Source organism: Schistocerca gregaria, chromosome 5 (assembly GCF_023897955.1).
Source record: "Schistocerca gregaria isolate iqSchGreg1 chromosome 5, iqSchGreg1.2, whole genome shotgun sequence".
NCBI classification, from domain to species: domain Eukaryota; kingdom Metazoa; phylum Arthropoda; class Insecta; order Orthoptera; family Acrididae; genus Schistocerca; species Schistocerca gregaria.
Genome location: NC_064924.1, coordinates 565,647,906 through 565,670,535, shown reverse-complemented (window position 1 = coordinate 565,670,535; position 22,630 = coordinate 565,647,906). Strand labels below are relative to the sequence as shown.

Genomic DNA, 22,630 nt, shown 5'->3' with positions numbered 1-22,630 from the left:
TTTAGGATTTAATTGAATGAACACTTCATAATACATTAGCATGGTGTGACAAAATAGAACAAACTGACTTATTTTAACAGCAGTAATGATTAACTGTACATTAGCTATAATTTTAGTCAATCACTGGCCAAGAAAGCACTTCTTCACAGAATGATCTCTTTGCAACAGGCACCTATTCAATGACTTTCTTCATATTTTACATGTTCATTCTGGATATAGATACTTGGTATGTTGAGTAGGCCATTAGAATGCTGTCCGTTAATGCTGAAATGATAGGCTCATGTCTTTTTCTTAAGTGAAAAGTATGTGTTAATAATACATCGATATACAGATTCGAAACACCCATGAATTCGTCACTTCATGTATATTCAAGAAAGCTGTCTTGCAAATCAGTTTCCTTTCACTTCCAAGCATTATATGGTAAAGAAACGTTGCATCCCTACAGTTTTCACTACATTCTGGATCAGATTTCCGAGGACACCTCAGCTTTAATTCCTTTGTTTCAATAAGCGCTGCAGATGTAAATCCTGGGCATCATTGGTAGGAAGATAAAGAAATCTTGCATTGAATTACGTCAGTGGAGTCATACCATTTCATTCGGCAGCTGAAAGGAAATTAATAACATGAGATTGGTTTTGCTGGTAATACTGATATTATTTACATCTATACAGTTTCCTATGGTTGTTCCAAGAAAGATTGATATTTACCTACAAGATTCTCTAACTGCTTTCCTCTGTAATTTTGATAAGGCAGTCCTATGGTACAAGCTGTCTTTACCTTATTTGTATCATAATCTGCACTAATATTCTTCATTTTTGGAGCCACAGTAACACAACCAACTGCTGCCCAATGCACATTAACAGTGACTGTTAGTGCCACAACAAAGGAAGTGGATAATTTCATCAGCAATGTGTAGTATTGGAGAGAAACAGATTCTGCATGGGAAGAAGCAGCATCTGTTAAAAAGGAATAAGTCAGTGACTTATTTGGTTTCAACAACAAACAGTGTAAAGTGCACCACCTTTTCTACCACTTGTGGGTGCATGACGTGTTCGATTTCAACACCAAATGACAGGCTGTACTCTTAAAAGTGCTATTCAGTGAAAAAACAAATCTGAAAATTTTGACTTATTTGGTTTCAACAATTTATGATTCAATTGTCCATTTCATGTTGTGAAAAATTCTTCTGGTCCACATGCGCACTAGATCACTTTTGTGAATTTCAAGATCAGGAGAGCCTGTTTGAAGTGTGGGATATTCACTTTGAATGGGTGTGTGTGTGTGTGTGTGTGTGTGTGTGTGTGTGTGTGTGTGTGTGTGGGTGGGTGGGTGGGTGGGTGGGTGGGTGGATGGGCGTGAGCGCGTGTGTGCCCACGTGCCTTTGCTGCATCTTTGCTTGTCTGAATTGTGAGCTGGAGGAAGCACAGATTCTGAATATGAAATGATGTTTATTTCCAACTGTTCCTGCTTTGCATTATTCCTGCTGGAAACAGAGGAGGGCTTTCTAGTCTTTTGCAGCAGACTGGTTTCATATGTCCCATACAATGACAGAAATTGCATTTAGCTTGTCTGAAGCACCAGTTCTTCCATTCATGGGTGACATAGCACTTCGCACATATTGCCAAATAAATTCTCACCACATAAGTGGAAATAATAGTCACCACTTGCTATGCGGATTTGTAATTATCATGGACAGCACACTAACAGTTACTTTAGCAAAATCTAAACAATCCAAGACAGTGTACAATTCTCACAAGTTCACTATCAGTTATTGCAGAAAATATGCGTTTTGTCACAGCCCATCTCTGACGTCATCCAAAGCAGAGCGCAATCCAACGTTTAACAGACGTGGATCTTACAGTGGCTGAGTGCGAAGTGAAACTTTTCCCTGTCTCTCAGGCTGTATATATGTGCAGCAGCGGATGGCCAAGGGAACATCTGCCGTCATCTGCCTTAAGCACATGGCATCAGCCTCTGAACAACCTCTTTCTCGGACACAAAATCTTTAATAACAAAGTTATGAATTAATTTAGATTCTGCTTAATTTTTACATACATTTGTGTAAGTTGTCTGAAATCACAGAAAAAGTTTCAGTTTGCTTGAATCAAAACTTTGCCTTCTAGAATTTCTATAGTGGAACTAAGGGTAGATTGTTAGCTCTGAACTAAAACTTAATTAGAAGTTGCATTGGGTGTTATTAATACCACAATTGTAAAATTTGTTATAGCTCTATTATTTAGTAGGTTTTATCATGAGCTGTAACTAAAATTTTCTATCATTAAAATTACAGGTACTTAATGTACTACAAATGGGTATATTTTAGTTACAAATTTGGTTTTCATTGAATTACTCAAAAACTAAAAGTGGTAGTTTAGTGTGGTCTATTAGTTATTATTTTTAGGTTGACCTGAAGCATAATAGAAATTTTTACATTTCTAATATGTAATGCCTTCAATTTTTCTTAAAAACTTGGATTCTAGCTGTAAATTTAATCATATTATTTTGAAACTTGCACTACTTATTTATGACCTCCATAGGCACATTCTGACCAAATTCTGGCTTTCTAGCTTTATTATTTAGCACCACTTATGTTTTTCTTAAAGCTGTATTTTATTGAAAACTATTGGTTTAATCACTTTAAGTATACATTGACAAAGTTTGAATATAAAATTTTTACTTTTAATTTTATACGTAATTATGGTGCAATACTTGTACACTACGTCCATTTCCATTAAAGTAATGTGGCATTACTGGCAGTGAACTGGGGTAAGTCCAGGCACACTAGCTTGGCTCTGTATCTCACAAACGATACAGAACTTGTTTTGCTTCAAACTCATAGCCAGAAATCTTGCTCAGCTAAATCCTGACCTTGTCATGCATCTATAACTTTAAGCACTTCATTGTGGCTCAGGTTGCAATCGTTTAGAATTTCGGCCCTCAATCTCTGAGCTGATAGATTCAGAATAATAGCATCACGAAGCATTCTTCCTGATAAATTGTACCACAGACACAACCAAATTTACAGTCCCTAATCATGCCCTGCAATTCCACAATCCATTCTTTATAGGACTGATCCCTATGGAATTGTGCTCCGTAGGGCTAGGTTTGCAGCTCACTGAGGAGAAATAATTTCACTAATCCCCCGGTATGTGTAACTCCTACACACAAAAGGAAAACTGCATGATGTGATTCATCTGTGATTTTGTAGGTGTCAGAGTGCTGGTGCAGCTGTGCTATGTATTCTTTCCATGTTTCATTCTTCTCACTGAACTATCGTAAGAGAAGAGGCAACAGCTGAACTCAGTCTTTAGCTTCTGATGCCTTTTGTTGCTGGACTGTTTGCACTTGTATAAGGCAAGAAACTGCCAACAGTAGTTCTGTTATTTGTTGACAATGAAACTGAACAAGAGCTGTTAGACACTAGTCAGCACTTGGATGTTGCTCTCTTTGGTACGCCACAATTCCTTAAATATCTCATCTTAAATATTACAACTTACATATTTCAATTTAACACACACACACACACACACACACACACAATATGTTGTAACTTCCTTTGCACACTTTGTGGGACTTTAGTGGATACAGGAGCAAGGAACACACACACACACACACACACACACACACACACACACACACACACACAATATCTTGTAACTTCCTTTGCACACTTTGTGGTACTTTAGTGGATACAGGAGCAAGGAACAGATACCGTTTGTGGTCAGAGAATTCATATTTTAGTTTAGTCTACATCTAATATCAAACAGCAAGTATGATACATTACTGCTGTGGTTGCAGCATCAATTGCTAACAGTAGACTTGAATGTGGAAACGAATTCAGATACCAGGGTTTACAATTCAGTCAGTCTTCAATACAATGACTATCCCAAAGAGGATGAGCCCTCAATGCCAAGAAAGTCTGTAAATGTTATGAAATGGCAAATACACAATATGGGCTCCATGCATTTATGTTTGAACTTCAGTAGACCCATAGCTGAAACTCTGGAGAGGGGTGCTTTTGTATCATTGGCACCAGCATAAGCATTCTTGGCAATGCACTCATGCTGGAGTGACAACGTAGGAAACACGGCAGCATGATTGGTGGCACACATATTTTAAAGTGTGGCCAAATGGATGGTGGCCAATACTGCACTTAGATATGGCCATTGGAAGATTGCTGCTCAGTGTCAAAGTTCTTGAGTTACAGTGACGGAGGGGTTGCTTGTGGTAGTGACAAATGAGGTTGTGTGTTGTCATCTCTCTCTTCTTCTATGTTGCCTTCTGTCCAAGTGGTGCTTGTTCATCTGTACTGGGTGTACCTAAAAAAATCCTGGTGGGTTTGAGGCAGTGCAAGGGGATAGTGAAGCTCATGTGGTGTTAATTTCACACAGTGTGCACTACATTGCATCTGATGCATGGGGAACAAGGGCACACACAGTGGGTGAATGCACACTGTTAGAAAAGTTCACTGTATTGACCTTTATTTCAGTGAGCCATGCAGTGCAGTATGCAACCTCTGTCTGTATGTGCAGTGTGTTGGCATTAATGTGACTGCTGTCTCATTCATGCCAGGAATTTGCAGGTGGTGGTGCTGTTCCCACTTTAACTGCCTTAGAAAAGATTGCATAGCATCCATGACCCTTGTGACATTCGCCTTCTTTTTTTTCTTTGTTGATTGTCCTCGGTGTCGACGTACTGCGTTGTGATACTGGCTGAAAAATGGGTTGGGGGGAGGGGGGGGGGGGGGGTGAAGTTCAACACTGACTACTTTAAATGGTGTAGCCAACAGGTGCACTGTTGCATTTCACAGCTCTTTACTTTCACTGTTCACTATCCCCCAATAATACACAGCAGTAAAAGCCTAACCAAATACTTCACAGTGAAAATGAAAAACGTACATATGGAACAGACACTGTCATTGTTTTAACACATGACCTAATTGTGTTACACTTATTTCACAGTTAAGTTGATCCATTGTTGTTGACCTACCAGTAAGGGTTCCTCGTTGGAAACTTGGCCATGGACTGACTGTCTCAGGACCAAAATTTGGGCCCTTATATATCCTCACAATAATAGGTACTGAAACTTCACGTTATTTGAAGTTAAATTTACAGGAATTTCAATTAAATCTTAACTCATTAAACTAAGTGAATACATGAAAAAATGGTTCTTTTTAACAGTTTCTTCTACTACGAGGGTTAAGCCGAATAATTTGTTTAAATGATGAAATTAACAGACATCGTAATGCAAACAATACTTTTGACAAAACTGCTAATTACTTTGTAATTAATTAAGGGCTGGCTTTGCTAACTGAATAGAGCCAAATAAATATTTTAAGAATTCTAGTACTACTTCTTCCAAATGTTTATTATCAGGTTACAAAACAATTACTAATTTCACCCTATAATGAAAGATACTAAATAGTAATCTTCATAACAAATTAGAAAATCAATTACATACATAAAACTAAGCACAAAATTAGACCTGGTGTTATATTCTTTACAACTGAGGGCCAATCTTTCTCTTTTATGAAAATGCAGATTATACTCACATATGTTAATGGTAATTAGTTAAAAGTGAAAGGTGAATTTTAAGGAGGCAGATGGCAAAACAAGAGTTGGAAGTAAAATTATCCCAGCTTGCTTGCTCACACCGTCCCTTGACATGTAGCTTGAACCTATCTTTTGTTTTATTCATAATTCTACATCACAGCTTGTAGTCTGGACTCCAAAGCTCAATGGTTGTTAAGTAGTTGTAGGCAGATGCCGTATGTAAGATTTGAAGTAGGTTGTAGTGGAGTAGTCTTCTCCAAAGTTGTATGTGAATGTTCTTGCTGGCAGACTGTTAATGTTACCAGGTGCTGACTTTCCAATTCAGGTTTGCCTTCTAGAATTAGGTCAGGAGAGAGATGAAACTGATGAAGAAAATTTGTGCCCAAGTTTGGTTCATGAATGTCTGTGACTACAAATTGCCATGTAAGTTCGTCATATGAAATCTAGGCCTGCAGTCAGTGTGAAGGTTCCTAATAGCCTGATATGAGTGTTGTTGCGGTGTGCAGTTGGATGGCAGATGTCTTATGTTCCAGTTGTGCCGGTTCTCTGGGAATGGTGCTCATATCAGAGCCAGTGTCTATAAAGGAATGTTGATTTGTTGCATTGCCTAACACATACAATCTACTGCTGTCATTAGTAGATGGGTCAGAACTAGTGTGGCTGCATTGTTATTCATTTGGGTGGTTCCATGGCTGGAGTACTTGTGTGCCTGGTCTCCAAAACATGAGTGAAACCAACACAGCTGTGGCTCTGCCCCCTTGCTGCCACGAGATGTGTAATTGTTGGTGGTGGGTTGGCAGCTATGGCCAACAAAAGGTCACCATTCCCAGTGGGGGTTACTCATGATGTCACTCTCATGAGTGTACCTAAATGCTTGGGTCTCTGTGTCTCCTTGTGGCAGCAGCCAACGTGTCGTGCCAAGAATGTGCTGTGGTATTCATAGCTTTACATCATATCCAGATATTGATATTGCTGTGGGATTATGAAAAGTCTGTAAGCCAGGAATAATTTGCTCACCCTAGCATGGTATTCAACTGAAACCATCACTGACTTTATTTGAGACAGTAATTTAATTAACCAGAGCTTGTGGTCTGGCATGAGAATTGGATTGATCGATTCACTGAGATGTCTCCACAGCTGCGATGGTACCCTGCAGCCCAACTTTTCCTTGTAACTTACTTGTTGTAGCTGTTTCTCTGATGTATTGCAAAGTTGGTGGAGTAATGCTGCCTTTGCAATGTCAAATGTGCCTTTGGCCAGAGGTGCTTATATAATGTCACTAAAAATGTAGGCATGATCCTCTATTGTAGCATAGTAGAGCCATCGACTTGGAGGTATCATTGATGATTCCAGAATGTATGAATTTGTTGATCCTGAATCACATTGCTGGATGTTCGGGTTGGAAGGTGACTAGTTTGGGTTGAGAACCTGGTCATCTATGTGCCCCATGGAAGTTGGGGATGTGCTGGAACATTTGGTCCATGAGCAATAGTCGACAAGATCCCATTGACCATGCATGGTGTGGATGGAAAACTGGGAGTCTTCTCACATGACCCAGCTGGCTGGGCCCCTCATTGGATTACAAATGGATTCATCTGGATCATTCACGATGCAGATGGACTGCTAAAAGCACACAAGATGTTGTGGAGACCTGAATTAGTTGCTGGAACACAGTCTTGTTTTTCTCAGACAGTCACAAAAAGGTCAAAATGGATTAAACATTCTTCCTGTACAAGTTCATAATTGTTGCTGTATATAGTGAGATGTGGTAGAATATCACTTTCGTGTTTCACATAAATTATAGGCTGATCAGGATGGAAGAGAATGTTATATGTGGTAGTTTTAAAGTCATCAGTCTGTTCAAACTGTTTGAGAAGATGGTGATCATGTAATGACCCCATTTCCAAAACTAACTCTGACAAAATAGATTCTGCTTTTCATTACAGGATCACCACTGTAGGTAGTCCAGTGTAGTTGGCTTGTGGAATCAAGTGGGATGCTAATGAGTGAGGTAAACATGAATTTATTGTTGACAGCAGTGTGTACAAATAGATCACCTGACATGTACACATCACTATACAATTGTTCACAATGTACTGTAGATAATAGAGTGATAAAAGTATTTCTTCCTGTGGCAGGGCTAAACTCAAAACATTGCAAAAGCGTTTTATTTATGTGACATTTCAGTTTGTTATTGGTGATGCCCACAGCTACTTTGATCTGTGCATAGGAATGAAGTGGAAGACATTTATTATTGTGAACCAAAGCTGTATAGACAACAGTAGAATATCTAATACTGTACGAGATACAAAATGTTTCCATATGCTCACATGTTGCTAGTGTTGCTTTGACTATACTGCAGAAGTTTCACTGGGAAACCCATGCACACCCTCCTTGCAGCTCTGATCTCTCCTCATGCAATTTCCATTTTTATAGTCCTGAAGAGAGACTTTCATGGCCATCGATTTGCTTTGACAAAGAGCTGCATGTCTGAGTATGACATACTTCTGTAGGCAGCCTTAAACATTTTTCCATGAAAGCAATGATCATCTTGTCTCACTATGGGACAAATGTACCAATAGTTACGGTGATTACTTTTGAAATAATGAACAGTTTACTTATGCTTTTCTGCATCTGTCTTGTTTTCATTCGATTGCTGCTCTTGCAATAAAGATGTTGTTAATGAGCAGTCATGCCACCCACCACAATATCAGTGGTCATATTTTAATGCAGTAGTTTACAGGTTATGAAGATTGTGGCTAAGCCATCAGGAATTAGAAAAAGAATTGAGTACTTTAAAGCATGTTGCCATGTTGAATGGGTACAGAAGCAATGACATGGTGAAAGTTTATAAGAAGATAAAGAAGAAACAAATAAAACAAATAAATGGAAGCCACTTTGCAGCTGCAACAACAAAATGTCCATGGCTTTAAGTTACAATGAAAAGACTTCTAACAAAATTGAGAAATGTTTTTGTAAATCAAACATTAAAACTGGTTATCATACAAAAAACACGCTAAAATACAAGCTCCATCATAAAATCTGTAATAAGAGGGATAAGTTTCAATATTCTGGTGAGTACAATATCAAATACAGTGGTGCCACACTCATCACTAATGATGCCATCTCCTATTACACTAACACCCCTAATGCCCATGGCCTTGCCACTACTGAACACTCCCTTTCCCAACACCTGATGGATTCCAAAACTATGACCTCCTGTCTGGTCACCATGACCAAATATATTCTCACGCACAATTAGAACTCCTTTGAAGGCATCACCTACAAACAAATCTGGGGTATGACAATGGCACCTGCATGGCAGCATCCTATGCCAACCTGTTCATGGGCCATCTAGAGAATCCTAAACCTCATACCTGGTTCAGATTCATTGATAACATCTTCATGATCTGGATTAATGGTGAGAACACCCTGTCCACATTCCTCCAAAACCTCAGCACCTTCTCCCCCATTCACTTCATGTGGTTGTCCTCTACCCAAGAAACCACTGTCCTTGATGTTAACTTCCACCTCAAAGATGGGTACATCAGTACCTCCATCCATATCAAACCTACCAACCTTCAACAATACCTCCACATTGACAGCTGTGACACATTCCATACTGAGAACTCCCTTCCATACAGCCTAGCCACCTGTGCTTGTTGCATCTGTAGTGATGAACCAGTCCCTCTCCAAATATGTAGTGGGTGTCACTGAGGCCTTCAAAGATGGTAATTACCCTCTCACCCTTGTACAGGAACAGATCTCCCATGCCTTGCCTCTCCAGTCACCCACCAGCTCCCAAAGTCCCACTGCCCAGCCACAGAGGAACATTCCCCTCGTGACTCAGTACCACCCAGGACTGGAGGAACTGAATCACTACCTCCACAAGGGTTTTGAGTAGCTACTGCCATGCCCTGAAATTAGGAGTGTCCGACCCACTATCCTTCCCACCCCTCCCACAATTGTTTCCCACTATCCATTGAACTTACGCAATATCCTCATCTGTCCTACACAACTCCTACTCTCAACTCCTTGCCACATGGCTCATATCTCTGTAATAGACCTAGATGAAAGACCTATCCCATACATCCTCCCACCACCATCTACTCCAGTCGGATCCCAAGCATCACCTATCCCATCAAAGGGGAGGCTACCTGTGGAACCAGTCATGTGATCAACAAGCTAAGCTGCAACTACTGTGCTGCATTTTACGTGGGCATTACAAACAGCAAACTGTCTGTCTGCATGAATGGCCATTCACAAGCTGTGGGCAAGAAACAGCTGGACCATCTTGTTGCTGAGCATGCTGCCCAACACAGTGTTCTTCTCCTCAGTGTTTGCTTCACAGCCTGTGTCATTTGAATTATTCCTATCAACTCCAGCTTTTCTGAATTACACAGATGTGAACTCTCCCTACAATATATCTTACATTCACATAACCCCCCTGGCCTCAACCTTCATTAGTCACTGTCCTTCATCCATCAGGGTGTATACGTGGCCGAGGAAAAAAAAATCCCGGATTTTTCCCGGATTTACCAGTTAAAACTACACTTTCTCCCAGATGAAAATACATTTTTTCCATGTTAAGTAACAGTATACTTTTCCTCAGAACTGTAAAACTTATCAATCCTTTCAATGGTTGAATGGTTGTGGTTTTATACACCAGCATACAATTTCCCGGCACTTTAGAAAATTAAACTCAGGGGAAAAAACACGCTTTGGAAAGATGTCTGAAGTGCAGCAACATGTACAGTGCATATTTCCATATTACGAAGGTATAAATTCGAATTCCACCAAACACCGCATGTTGCTCTCTGAAGGATTGAAATCGAGTTTGCGATGCGCATCTGTAAGACAGTCGTAGCTCATGTCAAGCGATCTCGCCAGCCAATGACTGTGGGTATTCAGAGCATAGGACATGTGATGTAGTCAGCCAATAACATCACTGTTAAGTAGCGTGAACACACGAACAGGAAAAGGTAATGGTTTAAATTAATATACGTAGTGTTGCTACAAGGAAAGAAACACTTTTACGTATAATACTGGTCTCTCAGATTAATCAGCTGCAAGAGAAGCTAAGCTTTCACACATAATGTTGATCTTTATTGCACATGTTACTCTTTAAGATACATCTCACAAATGAGCCAGTAAAATTTTTAACATCGACATAAATGTCTGATCTTCTGGGCTCAAAAATATTCTAAATGGTTGTCCTCAAAGATTTGATTTTTAAATGAGAGTCAAACGCTGTGTATTTTAAGAAATTCATCGGACATTCACGCACAGAGTTCATCTAGGGTAAAAGGAAATTTACTTTGAAACTAATGCTTTCCAAACAACCATTCGGAATATTTTCCCGTAACCTGTTAGAAATAGATTCATTTCAGTAGATGCCAGAGAGCGCCAGATAACAGGCATAGCCATGCTTGTGCAGCTACGATGACTCAGGAAACCTATATGTTTGTATGTGTAAAACATTAAAAGATGTTACATTATGTCATAAAAGAAACAAGACATTAGTGGATACTTCAAGAGCATGGGAATTTTGTGAACTATACTAAAACACATCATTATGTGAATGTATTTTAATTCAAATGATAGCTCCCGTCACCAGAAATCTGTTTTGTTTTCATTTGACGTGAGAGCAATAAACAAAGAGGAAACAACAAAATCACTTAACGTAAACAGGGGTCACGTGGAAACTACCACCTCCCCACTACAACTCAAGACTGCTCTGTGCATCAGGTCCAGATCTACAATATTTCCGAACTGGCTCAATATTAGATAGTGGCGCTCCCCCTCCTTCGAGTGTTTGTGGTAAGACACCAAATATTAAAAAAAACCGACATTTCAAAAATATCTTCATTTTGTAGTGCACATCTTTCTGACGACTCTGATATATAAAACATATGTGTTCGAGGAAACGTAACACATGTTATTTGGTCTTAAGAGTGCCAAAGTGCAGTGCCACGCCTCTCCACACAACAGTCTTCCATCGCATGTCTCTGATTTTGCTCTGCAGAATTCAGACACGTAATATTTTGTAATGGGTGCCATCAAACTATATTCATGCCAATGGAAATTACAGTGTCCTGTGGTGCCTCTCCTGCTCCCAGTCAGCCAGGTTGATATCCTGCCCCTCTTTTAAAAAATCTTGCAATTAATACTGGATGGGGTTATTTGTAACTGGCAGAAAAGAACTCTTCACAAAATTTACTGTCATGACTACCTATTAGCTAATAAATTGTTGTTTTGTTTAATATAAAATTAAGTAGAGGATACATAAAATTAGTAAAGACAAGAGACAAGCAAGACAGTACACATTTCTTCAATCCATAAGCCCTACCTTTTTTTCTCTCTGATATTGCCACAGCTTTATATAACATACTTTCCTTTCTGGGAAAGAATCTATTACTTCATCAAAGTTTGTCCAAATTTTGCTTCATGAAGAAATGAAATGTCATCGTCTAATATTAGAAAAGCTGTTAATACAAATTCTTCCCAAGACTGGTGTGGTTTCTTAATCTAATTACGTGTATTTTGTCACTGCTAGATAAAACGAAATAGGTCTGTCTAATATTGCAGCAGTTGTTACAGACAAAAAATAAACGAGACTGTTTTAGCACAAATGGTCATTTTTATAACACACCAGAATATAATTCACAAAGTACCAATATCAAATGCCCATTAGGCCTACTACAAGAAAAAGTTTTATGTTATGAAATAGTTTCACATTTCATTCATACTCTCTCGCTTCTGAAGCATGAGATTGAAAAGTAGCAGTACAAAATTTTTATATAAATTTAGAATCTTCATATTCTTCTGTAATTTGTGAGAGTCCCCGTTTCTTCTTCTTCCTCGTTTGAACAGACAATCTTGTCATCACTAATTCAGTAACGATTACTGCCAGTGTCAAAACTTATTCTTTGGTTAACTTCAATAACCCTGCCGCAATCACTGGTTCAGCTATTCTCCGGTTAGGCATTATTGCATGTTTGTACAACGCTGTTTCTGCTCTGCTCTCAGAATAGAAATTTAGCGGCTGTTAGCCGGGGACTGTATAACTGGTCCGTACTTGTGTAGCAGTCTGGTCAAAAGTCTTCCGTCAAAATTTCATTTTCTTGGATACACAGAGGAGACAATACGCAATCTTTGTTGTCTGTTATTCCTGGTAGTCTGAATCTATGGAATTCGCTAGTAGTTATAACAACACTGACCATTTGCAAATGCAGCCACACGGTTGGCATTCACCTGTCCGGCTTTATTCCACTCAGCTCGTACAGACCCGTCCCCTTTTGTCTGCAGGAAAGTTTATTTCTAGATGTGGCAGGGATTCCGCTGACAGAGACATCACATACACTATGCATGCATTCAAATATCAATTTACGATTCTTTCAGAAATCAACTTTGAATTTGTTCTAAAATGTTCAAAAACCAGCAGGGATGCATTCAAAATCATATGAGTAATCGATAGATCAATGTGCACTGGCAGCTAGTCGCTTTGTGAAACAAGGTCTTTTCTCTCAGTAATATGAATTTGGCGCCCTTGCCCCCCAAAACTGCCACCCGAGGCAGCACTTAGGTTTCCTCACGCCCCCTAGTTCCGGGCCTGTTGTGCATACGTGAATCTCGCATCTTAGGCACACCAGTAAAATTTTTCTGGATAGCATCTGGCCACTTGCTTCCATTGCTTATATAGCTACCTGTCACACGTCTGTAGCCAGAAGTGGGAGAAGGTAGTACTCATATTGCAAATGCACATAATCTCGCTCGCGACCACTCAAATGAATCTAATGTAAAAAGTTGTGTCGTCACACTCATCGGAGGCAATTTGTTGTTGTGAAACGTTGCATAGCCTTCCTAAAGCCTTTGGCACATTTTGCTGTTGGCAGACGCTTATATGAGCACTGTGTTTTGGTGTTGTATATGGTGCATTTCCTTTGCAAATTAAGTTTTATTTTCGATTTCTTTTCTCTCATTCGTTTTTTATTGCTGCAGTATTATTCTGCAGTAGCGAGATACAGTAATAGTCTTTGTTAGAGTATTGGTTTTTACCAGTCAAAGTCACAAAAATTTAACTGAAAGTTAAAGCAATGAAAAATTCCCTGAATTCAAAAAAATTCCCAGGTTTTTCCTGGTTTTCTCCCGGATGAAAAAATTCCAGGGTTTTTCCCGGATCTCCCGGTTGTCCTGGGTCGAATACATCCTGTCCATGTATCCCCTTCCCTGTTCCCACTCTAGGATTACACAGTTTCTGTTCCACTAACACACCCACAGTCTCTTTACTTCTCTCCTTCTCCACTTCTCCCCCCTTTCCCTGCACCCTCCATCTAATCTCCCAACTGCACCTAGCTTTGCTACCCTCTCACCACCTCATATCTGTATGCTTGTACAAAGCAATTTACCGTCCTCCATTCTTATGCTGCTACTCCCTCTCTGCCCCAGCCTTCACCTTATCTCTGCCACCCATATTGTTTCTCACATCATGTGCAGTTGTTCGTGCCAGTGACAGTGGTCTTGTATGTGTGAGTTGTGTTTGTATGAATTGTGTGTGTGTGTGTGTGTGTGTGTGTGTGTGTGTGTGTGTGTGTGTGTGTGTGTGCACGCATGCGTGTTTGTGTAGTCTACTTCAGAAGAAGCACTTATGGCCTAAAACTTACTTGTTTATCAGTCTTTTTATTGTGCCTGTCTATAAAGCAACATCTCCAAGTTATTAAAACTGCACTGCAGAATTGACTTTGACTCTCCTGTGCTAGCTAGCATGCAGTACAGTCACCTGAGGTAATGTAACTCATCTAGTTCCTGGATCTGACAGAAACAAATGGAAACACAGCAAAAGTGCACATTGGTGCCTCGTGTGGATTCTCTAAGGTGTTATCTCTATTGATACTCAGGGTGGGTGGGGAATCAAAATAACCACTGGATACTAAACTTGTAATACATCCTCAATCCTGTAATCCTCCTGATATCAATTCATGCATGCCCCAGAGCCCTAACTTCATAATCCTTGCAGTCAGAACAAGCTCACCTAGTTGGTACCCTTGTTACATTCCTATCCCATGCTCATGCTGCCATTCCATCTCAGCCTTCAACCACCCTTCCCCAACCCTCCCTCCTGCTCCCCACCTCATTTCCATGCTCACCCACTCCACATGACACAACCTCTCACCCCAGATGAGTTGCAGTGCAGGCATAGTGTACTCAGCAAGCACAATATAGCCATACACGTGGGTGCACGCATGTGTGTGCATGCACATCTACTATTCATTGAGTTGTTAGTTTTACTCCTTAAATTGTTTACATACCACCACAGTTTTCCGTTCCATTGCCATATAAACATGTTGTTGTTGTTGTCTTCAGTCCTGAGACTGGTTTGATGCAGCTCTCCATGGTACTCTATCCTGTGCAAGTTTCTTCATCTCCCAGTACCTACTGCAACCTACATCCTTCTGAATCTGCTTAGTGTATTCATCTCTTGGTCTCCCTCTACGATTTTTACCCTCCACGCTGCCCTCCAATACTAAATTGGTGATCCCTTGATGCCTCAGAACATGTCCTACCAACCGATCCCTTCTTCTGGTCAAGTTGTGCCACAAGCTTCTCTTCTCCCTAATCCTATTCAATACTTCCTCATTATTTATGTGATCTACCCATCTAATCTTCAGCATTCTTCTGTAGCACCACATTTCGAAAGCTACTATTCTCTTCTTGTCCAAACTATTTATCGTCCATGTTTCACTTCCATACATGGCTACACTCCATACAAATACTTTCAGAAATGACCTCCTGACACTTAAATCTATACTCGATGTTAACAAATTTATCTTCTTCAGAAACGCTTTCCTTGCCATTGCCAGTCTACATTTTATATCCTTTCTACTTCGACCATCATCAGTTATTTTGCTCCCCAAATAGCAAAACTCCTTTACTACTTTAAGTGTCTCATTTCCTAATCTAAATCCCTCAGCATCACCCGACTTAATTCGACTACATTCCATTATTCTCGTTTTGCTTTTGTTGATGTTCATCTTATATCCTCCTTTCAAGACACTGTCCATTCCGTTCAACTGCTCTTCCAAGTCCTTTGCTGTCTCTGACAGAATTACAATGTCATCGGCGAACCTCAAAGTTTTTATTTCTTCTCCATGGATTTTAATACCTACTCCGAATTTTCTTTTGTTTCCTTCACTGCTTACTCACTATACAGATTGAATAACATCGGGGAGAGGCTGCAACCCTGTCTTACTCCCTTCCCAACCACTGCTTCCCTTTCATGTCCCTCGACTCTTATAACTGTCATCTGCTTTCTGTACAAATTGTAAATAGCCTTTCGCTCCCTATATTTTACCCCTGCCTCCTTTAGAATTTGAAAGAGAGTATTCCAGTCAACATTATCAAAAGCTTTCTCTAAGTCTACAAATGCTAGAAATGTAGGTTTGCCTTTCCTTAATCTTTCTTCTAAGACAAGTCGTAAGGTCAGTATTGCTTCACGTGTTCCAGTATTCCTACGGAATTGAAACTGATCTTCGCCAATGTCGGCTTCTACTAGTTTTTCCATTCGTCTGTAAAGAATTCGTGTTAGTATTTGGCAGCTGTGACTTATTAAACTGATAGTTCGGTAATTTTCACATCTGTCAACACCTGCTTTGTTTGGGATTGGAATTATTATATTCTTCTTGAAGTCTGAGGGTATTTCACCTGTTTCATACATCTTGCTCACCAGATGGTACAGTTTTGTCAGGACTGGCTCTCCCAAGGCCGTCAGTAGTTCCAATGGAATGTTGTCTACTTCGGGGGCCTTATTTCAACTCAGGTCTTTCAGTGCTCTGTCATACTCTTCATGCAGTATCGTATCTCCCAATTCATGTACATCCTCTTCCATTTCCATAACATTGTCCTCAAGTACATCGCCCTTGTATAGACCCTCTATATACTCCTTCCACCTATCTGCTTTCCCTTCTTTGCTTAGAACTGGGTTTCCATCTGAGCTCTTGATATTCGTACAAGTCGTTCTCTTTTCTCCAAAGGTGTCTTTAATTTTCCTGTAGGCAGTATCTATCTTACCCCTAGTGAGATAAGCCTCTACATCCTTACATTTGTCCTCTAGACATCCCTGCTTAGCCATTTTGCACTTCCTGTCAATCTCACTTTTGAGACATTTCTGTTCCTTTTTGCCTGCTTCATTTACTGCATTTTTATATTTTCTCCTTTCATCAAATAAATTCAACATTTCTTCTGTTACCCAAGGATTTCTACTAGCCCTCGTCTTTTAACCTACTTGATCCTCTGCTGCCTTCACTACTTCATCCCTGAGAGCTACTCATTCATCTTCTACTATATTTCTTTCCCCCATTCCTGTCAATTGTTCCCTTATGCTGTCCCTGAAACTCTGTACAACCTCTGGTTTAGTCAGTTTATCCAGATCCCATCTCCTTAAACTCCCACCTTTTTGCAATTTCTTCAGTTTTAATCTACAGTTCATAACCAATAGATTGTGGTCAGAGTCCACATCTGCCCCTGGAAATGTCTTACAATTTAAAACCTGGTTCCTAAATCTCTGTCTTACCATTATATAATCTATCTGATACCTTTTAGTATCTCCAGGGTTCTTCCATGTATACAACCTCCTTTCATGATTCTGAAACCAAGTGTTAGCTATGATTAAGTTGTGCTCTGTGCAAATTTCTACCAGGCGGCTTCCTCTTTCATTTCTTAGCCCCAATCCATATTCACCTACTACGTTTCCTTCTCTCCCTTTTCCTACACTCGAATTGCAGTCACCCATGACTATTAAATTTTCATCTCCCTTCACTATCTGAATAATTTCTTTTATTTCATCATACATTTCTTCAATTTCTTCATCATCTGCAAAGCTAGTTGGCATGTAAACTTGTACTACTGCTGTAGGCATGGGCTTGATGTGTATCTTGGCCACAATAATGCGTTCACTATGCTGTTTGTAGTAGCTTACCTGCATTCCTATTTTCGTATTCATTATTAAACCTACTCCTGCATTACCCCTATTTGATTTTGTGTTTATAACCCTGTAGTCACCTGACCAGAAGTCTTGTTCCTCCTGCCAACGAACTTCACTAATTCCCACTATATCTAACTTTAACATATCCATTTCCCTTTTTAAATTTTCTAACCTACCTGCCCGATTAAAGGATTTGAGAATCCACGCTCCGATCCGTAGAATGCCAGTTTTCTTTCTCCTGATAACGGCATCCTCTTGAGTAGTCCCCGCCCGGAAATCCGAATGGGGGACTATTTTACCTCCGGAATATTTTTCTCAAGAGGACGCCATCATCATTTAATCATACAGTAAAGCTGCATGCCCTCGGTAAAAATTACAGCCGTAGTTTCCCCTTGCTTTCAGCCGTTCGCAGTACCAGCACAACAAGGCCATTTTGGTTATTGTTACAAGGCCAGATCAGTCAATCATCCAGACTGTTGCCCTTGCAACTACTGAAAAGGCTGCTGCCCCTCTTCAGGAACCACACGTTTGTCTGGTCTCTCAACAGATACCCCTCCGCTGTGGTTGTACCTACGGTACGGCTATCTGTATCGCTGAGGCACAGAAGCCTCCCCACCAACGACAAGGTCCATGGTTCATGTATATAAACATACCTTTCTATTTTAAAAAGATTACGAAAAGGATAGATTGCGACTCACTGTAAAGGTGACACAGTGTGTTGCAGACTGGCACAATGAAAAGATTGATACACATTGAGCTTTCAGCCAAAGTCTTCTTCAGAAAGGAAAAAGGGAAGGGGTAGGGATAGCAAGATATGGATGGGGAAAAAGAAGACAGCACTGTCTGGCAGAGCATGCAGGGATTAGATGGCAGCAGACCTGGCTGCCAAGTGCAGGGTTCAGATGCTGTTGGGGAAGGAGGGGAGGGCGAGAGGCGGATATGGAGAGGAGCAGAGGGAGGGAAAAGACTGGCAGGTACATTAGCAGAGAGTAGCAAACAGTGAGGGTGAGGGGATGTGAATCGGTAAGGCATAATAGGACAGAGGAGCTGGAAAGTATTGGATGGAGGGTGTGGGGACAGTAGGTTACCGTAGGTTGAGTCTGGGATAATTTGGGAGCAGAGACTGTGTTGCAAAGATAACTCCCATGTGTCCAGTTCACAAAAACTGTTGGTGTAGAGGAGGATCTAGATGGCCTGGGCCAACCCTACAATAATATAATGCCAGTACAAGGGAGAATAGACACCAGGACAGTTGGAGATTTGGGCCAATCCAGGAGGCATGCTCAGATACCCAATATGGTTAAGGCAACTGCTTGGAAAAGCAGGAAATCTGGGTTTGAGGACCAGTCTGGCACAAATTTTCATTTGTTCTGAAGTATTGGACAGCTGATGTGGACCCGTAACCACAAGTTGGGAAGCTCATTCATAACTGAATGCGGCTGCTGATCAACTGTGCAGTGTCTTAGACACTGCACCACAGTGTTTCAAACCATAGCAAGGCAATGACGAGAGAAAAAAGTGTCTCATCATGGTAATGTAGTGCGAGCATAAGCGAGAGTCAACACCAGGACAAATGGAGATTTGGGCCACTCCTGGAGATATTATCAGATTGCCACAGTTCAAGTGCCTGACCAGAACAAATTTTTATTTGTTCTGAAATATTCTACAGCTGCTATGTAGCCAAAGCACAATTTGCAAAATTTATTCTTAATGGACTTTCCATTGTTTAACTTTCTGTTTTGCTTTCTTCACACACTTATTGTTTTCAGTTATTTCTCTTATCTAATTCTTGTCGTACTTTTGCTGGGAGACATTTACAAATAATATTGTTTATATATTATGCTGTGCTTATTAGAAAGTCTAACTTTGCCTGTAGTAGTTGTCGTGTCTTATTTGAGACTGTTTTCTTTGGCCTTTTTATTCTACCAGCAACATATTTTCCTGTCTGTACCAGTAGCATAGTTAAATAAATACCATTTTTGCATATATCTAAATAATCATCATTATCTAAGAATATGACTGTGCTGCATACATTAATCTGGTATATCTCTGCATTTTAAGCAGATTATTGTAGTCTGCAGTTCTACCTTCTTGCCTGATGAATCTGTTTCATTATAGCTTTGTATCTATTTTCTCTCTGCATCATACACATGCATGATCACATACGATAGTAAGAAACATAAGAAGTGTCACTTCCTGTACAATTTCTCTGTTATTTGATGAAATGTGATCCATTTTATTTTAGATGTTTTTATCCATGATACGATTGTGTTATGGACAAATTTGTTTCTCTTGGGAATTTCTGCTGTGAAATGTTCCATGTCATTCCTGATATTATTTCTGATACTTGCCAAGAAGCATCACCATTTAGTTTACATTCTACCTGTGTTAACCTCCTCAGTTATCATCTTTTAGTTGGATTTGCCATCATTCAGAATCTTCCAGACATGTTGTAGATGTCTTCTACGTCTTCATCAATGACTCATTAACAGTTACCATCGAATATACTTATGTTTATTATTATTATTATTAAACTGGTATTACTGTTGTCATAATTATTATAATGAAATCAGCCTTGCTGTTCTATTTAAGATTCTTGGAATATTTTCAGTATTGTTTCAAATGTACTACCTACACCTGATTTCAGTTCTATTTGGGCTTTGATTATTCACTGCACTTCTGTTATCCCAACTACAGCCTATTTGATTTTATTTTATGTCCACTAATCCATGTTTGGAACCCAAACATTTGCAGTTTATTATAAAAGAAAAAAACTGGGTTTCTATTATACATTTAGTGGTTTATGTTGTCCAAGTTACTGTACCAATGTGCTGATGCAGAAGTAACTGGACATGTTCCACGGTCTGAAATGATAGGATAAATTCTTCAGTCCACAACTCTTCATATTCTTTCATTCAACTTGGAATGCAGACATTCCAAGAACTCATACATGGCAATAGGGCCTTCAACAAGACTAACCAAGATAAACAGGTATGTCAAGGTATGAATCATTTGGCAAGATTTTGCATAGTACTAAACCTCAACAGAGCTATGCCCTTAGCAGTCTCATCCCAGTCCTGAGTTCTTCTAAACCAGCTTTGGATCAACATCATCACCCTTGTCTTATTGACAATGTTCGAGCAATCCCATTAAGTCAGTATTGTCATTTAGTAGTTAGTATTTGTGTTACTAGTAATGTATTTAGTCTAGAGGACTGCGGAAGTAGTCTCACATTTCTGTCTACCATGTCAGTTTGTGGGCTGCCCGTTCTTATTTATTCCCCACAATGTGGTCTGTCAAGATGATCACAGTATGGGTACCAATAGTTAGACAGTGTGAATATGTGGACAAGACTTTAGGATTTTTCCCTGGGTGATTCCCTTTTTCCTACCTTAGATGTAACTGAAGGTTTTCTTCCCAGCTCTTAGTATAGTCATCATATGTTGAGACATTTATCCATATGCAGTTAATACAAGCAACAGGCTACAAGGAAAGATTAAAAGAAGGGAAAAGCTTATATATTTATCTGTACTCTGTTTAATAAACTTCTCCCTCATTCCAGTTTTAGTTTGCATCATTATAATTACTGTACAACATTTGTATCAGAACATACTTTTAGGCCTTTCACTATGTTCAGTTGAATGTTTTCTCAGTTAGAGAATGTGAAGCTCCAACATGCTATAGATGAACAAGATCGACAACTGAAGTGTCAGCTGGCGTATCAAGAAAATTGTGTTACTCGTCAGAATAAGCTAGCTGACTCAGTACGAGAATTAAGAAGGTAAAGTATTGTTTTGTATCTGATTTTAATAGTAATTGATTTTTTTGTTTTTCATAAAAAAACTTCATTTACTCTAATGATAATTCATACTGAACATTTCACCTGAAAATATTGTTGATAACATTTAGGAGTCTAAGGAATCACTAATTTTACAAGTTGATCACAAAATAAGGTTCAGTTAAATTCATCAAATTCTTGCTAAACAGTGACTTAAAAATATGTGTACACATAGACTAATCTCCAAAGAGTAATTAGAGTTGTATTCAGTTTTGAAGGAAAGTAAAAATATGGTAGTCCATATCTAACACTAGTATACTTTGCACTCTTAAAATCCTACATGATTTGAAGCTTGTAGTGTGAAGTTGTGCGGATTAAAAAATGAGTAAATGTTCTGCAGAAAGAAGTACTTTAGTCCACAATTTAATTTAGTTCATTCATTTGCATAGTCTGTAATTTCAGCATCTTGATATGATGTAGGACATTTAAACCTATTTGATGGACACCAGACTTTTGGATAGGAAATCTTAGGGACCACCTTAAACTATGTTAAGAAACAGCTTTCAAGAGAACTACCTTTTTTGCCTAGCCTAATTACACACTCTCTCACAGACACAGATATCAAAATGTACGCCCCCATGGTTGACTGTTTTAGGAGTATCTGAGGATGAGGACTAAGCAGAAGTTGAAACAAAGGTGATTACAAGAGCAGAGGATATGCTGAAGAGGTGGTTCCCACCTATGTGGTTGGAAGGAGCTGGTGCTGTAGTGGTGGATCCAAATGCCATGGTAACTGAAGTCACTGGCGAAAACATCTGTATTGTGATGTGCAACATGTTTAGCCTCTGTATGGGCAAGTTTATTGTTAGCCAACACTTGCCAGTGGCTATTCATGCAGGTAGACAGCTGATAAGTTGTTATACTCACATAGAATGCTGCCCTGTCGGCATATGAAGTTACAGTTTTTGCACATGGTAATAACCTTGATGGGATAGGAAAAGCCTGTGACTGAATTGCTATAGGAGTAGTGGGTGGTTGCATGGAACAGGAATTATATCTGGGTCATTCACAGGAGAATGGCCTATGAGCTCCAGACTAGAAACAGTAGTGGCAATAGATATCATGTTGGTAAATAAATGTCATATGACTAGGGCCTCCCGTCGGCAGACCATTCGCTGGGTGCAAGTCTTTCGATTTGATGCCACTTTGGCAACTTGTGCATTGCCACTTCGGCAACTTGTGCATCGATGGGGATGAGATGATGATTTTACTATTTATTTTTTAGCGTATGGCTAATACAGACTTATCATAAAATTAAAT

The 22,630-nt window shown here is 39.6% G+C and overlaps 1 protein-coding gene across 1 annotated transcript in view; it reads left to right on the top strand.

Moving 5' to 3' along the window:
* Nucleotides 1-22,630, top strand: part of LOC126272885 (golgin subfamily A member 8Q-like) — a 219,559-nt gene that overhangs the window by 91,399 nt on the left and 105,530 nt on the right. Inside the window, exon 4 of the mRNA XM_049976133.1 lies at nucleotides 21,186-21,313. Within this exon, the coding sequence (XP_049832090.1) occupies nucleotides 21,186-21,313 (128 nt within the window). The remainder of the gene's footprint in view (nucleotides 1-21,185; nucleotides 21,314-22,630) is intronic.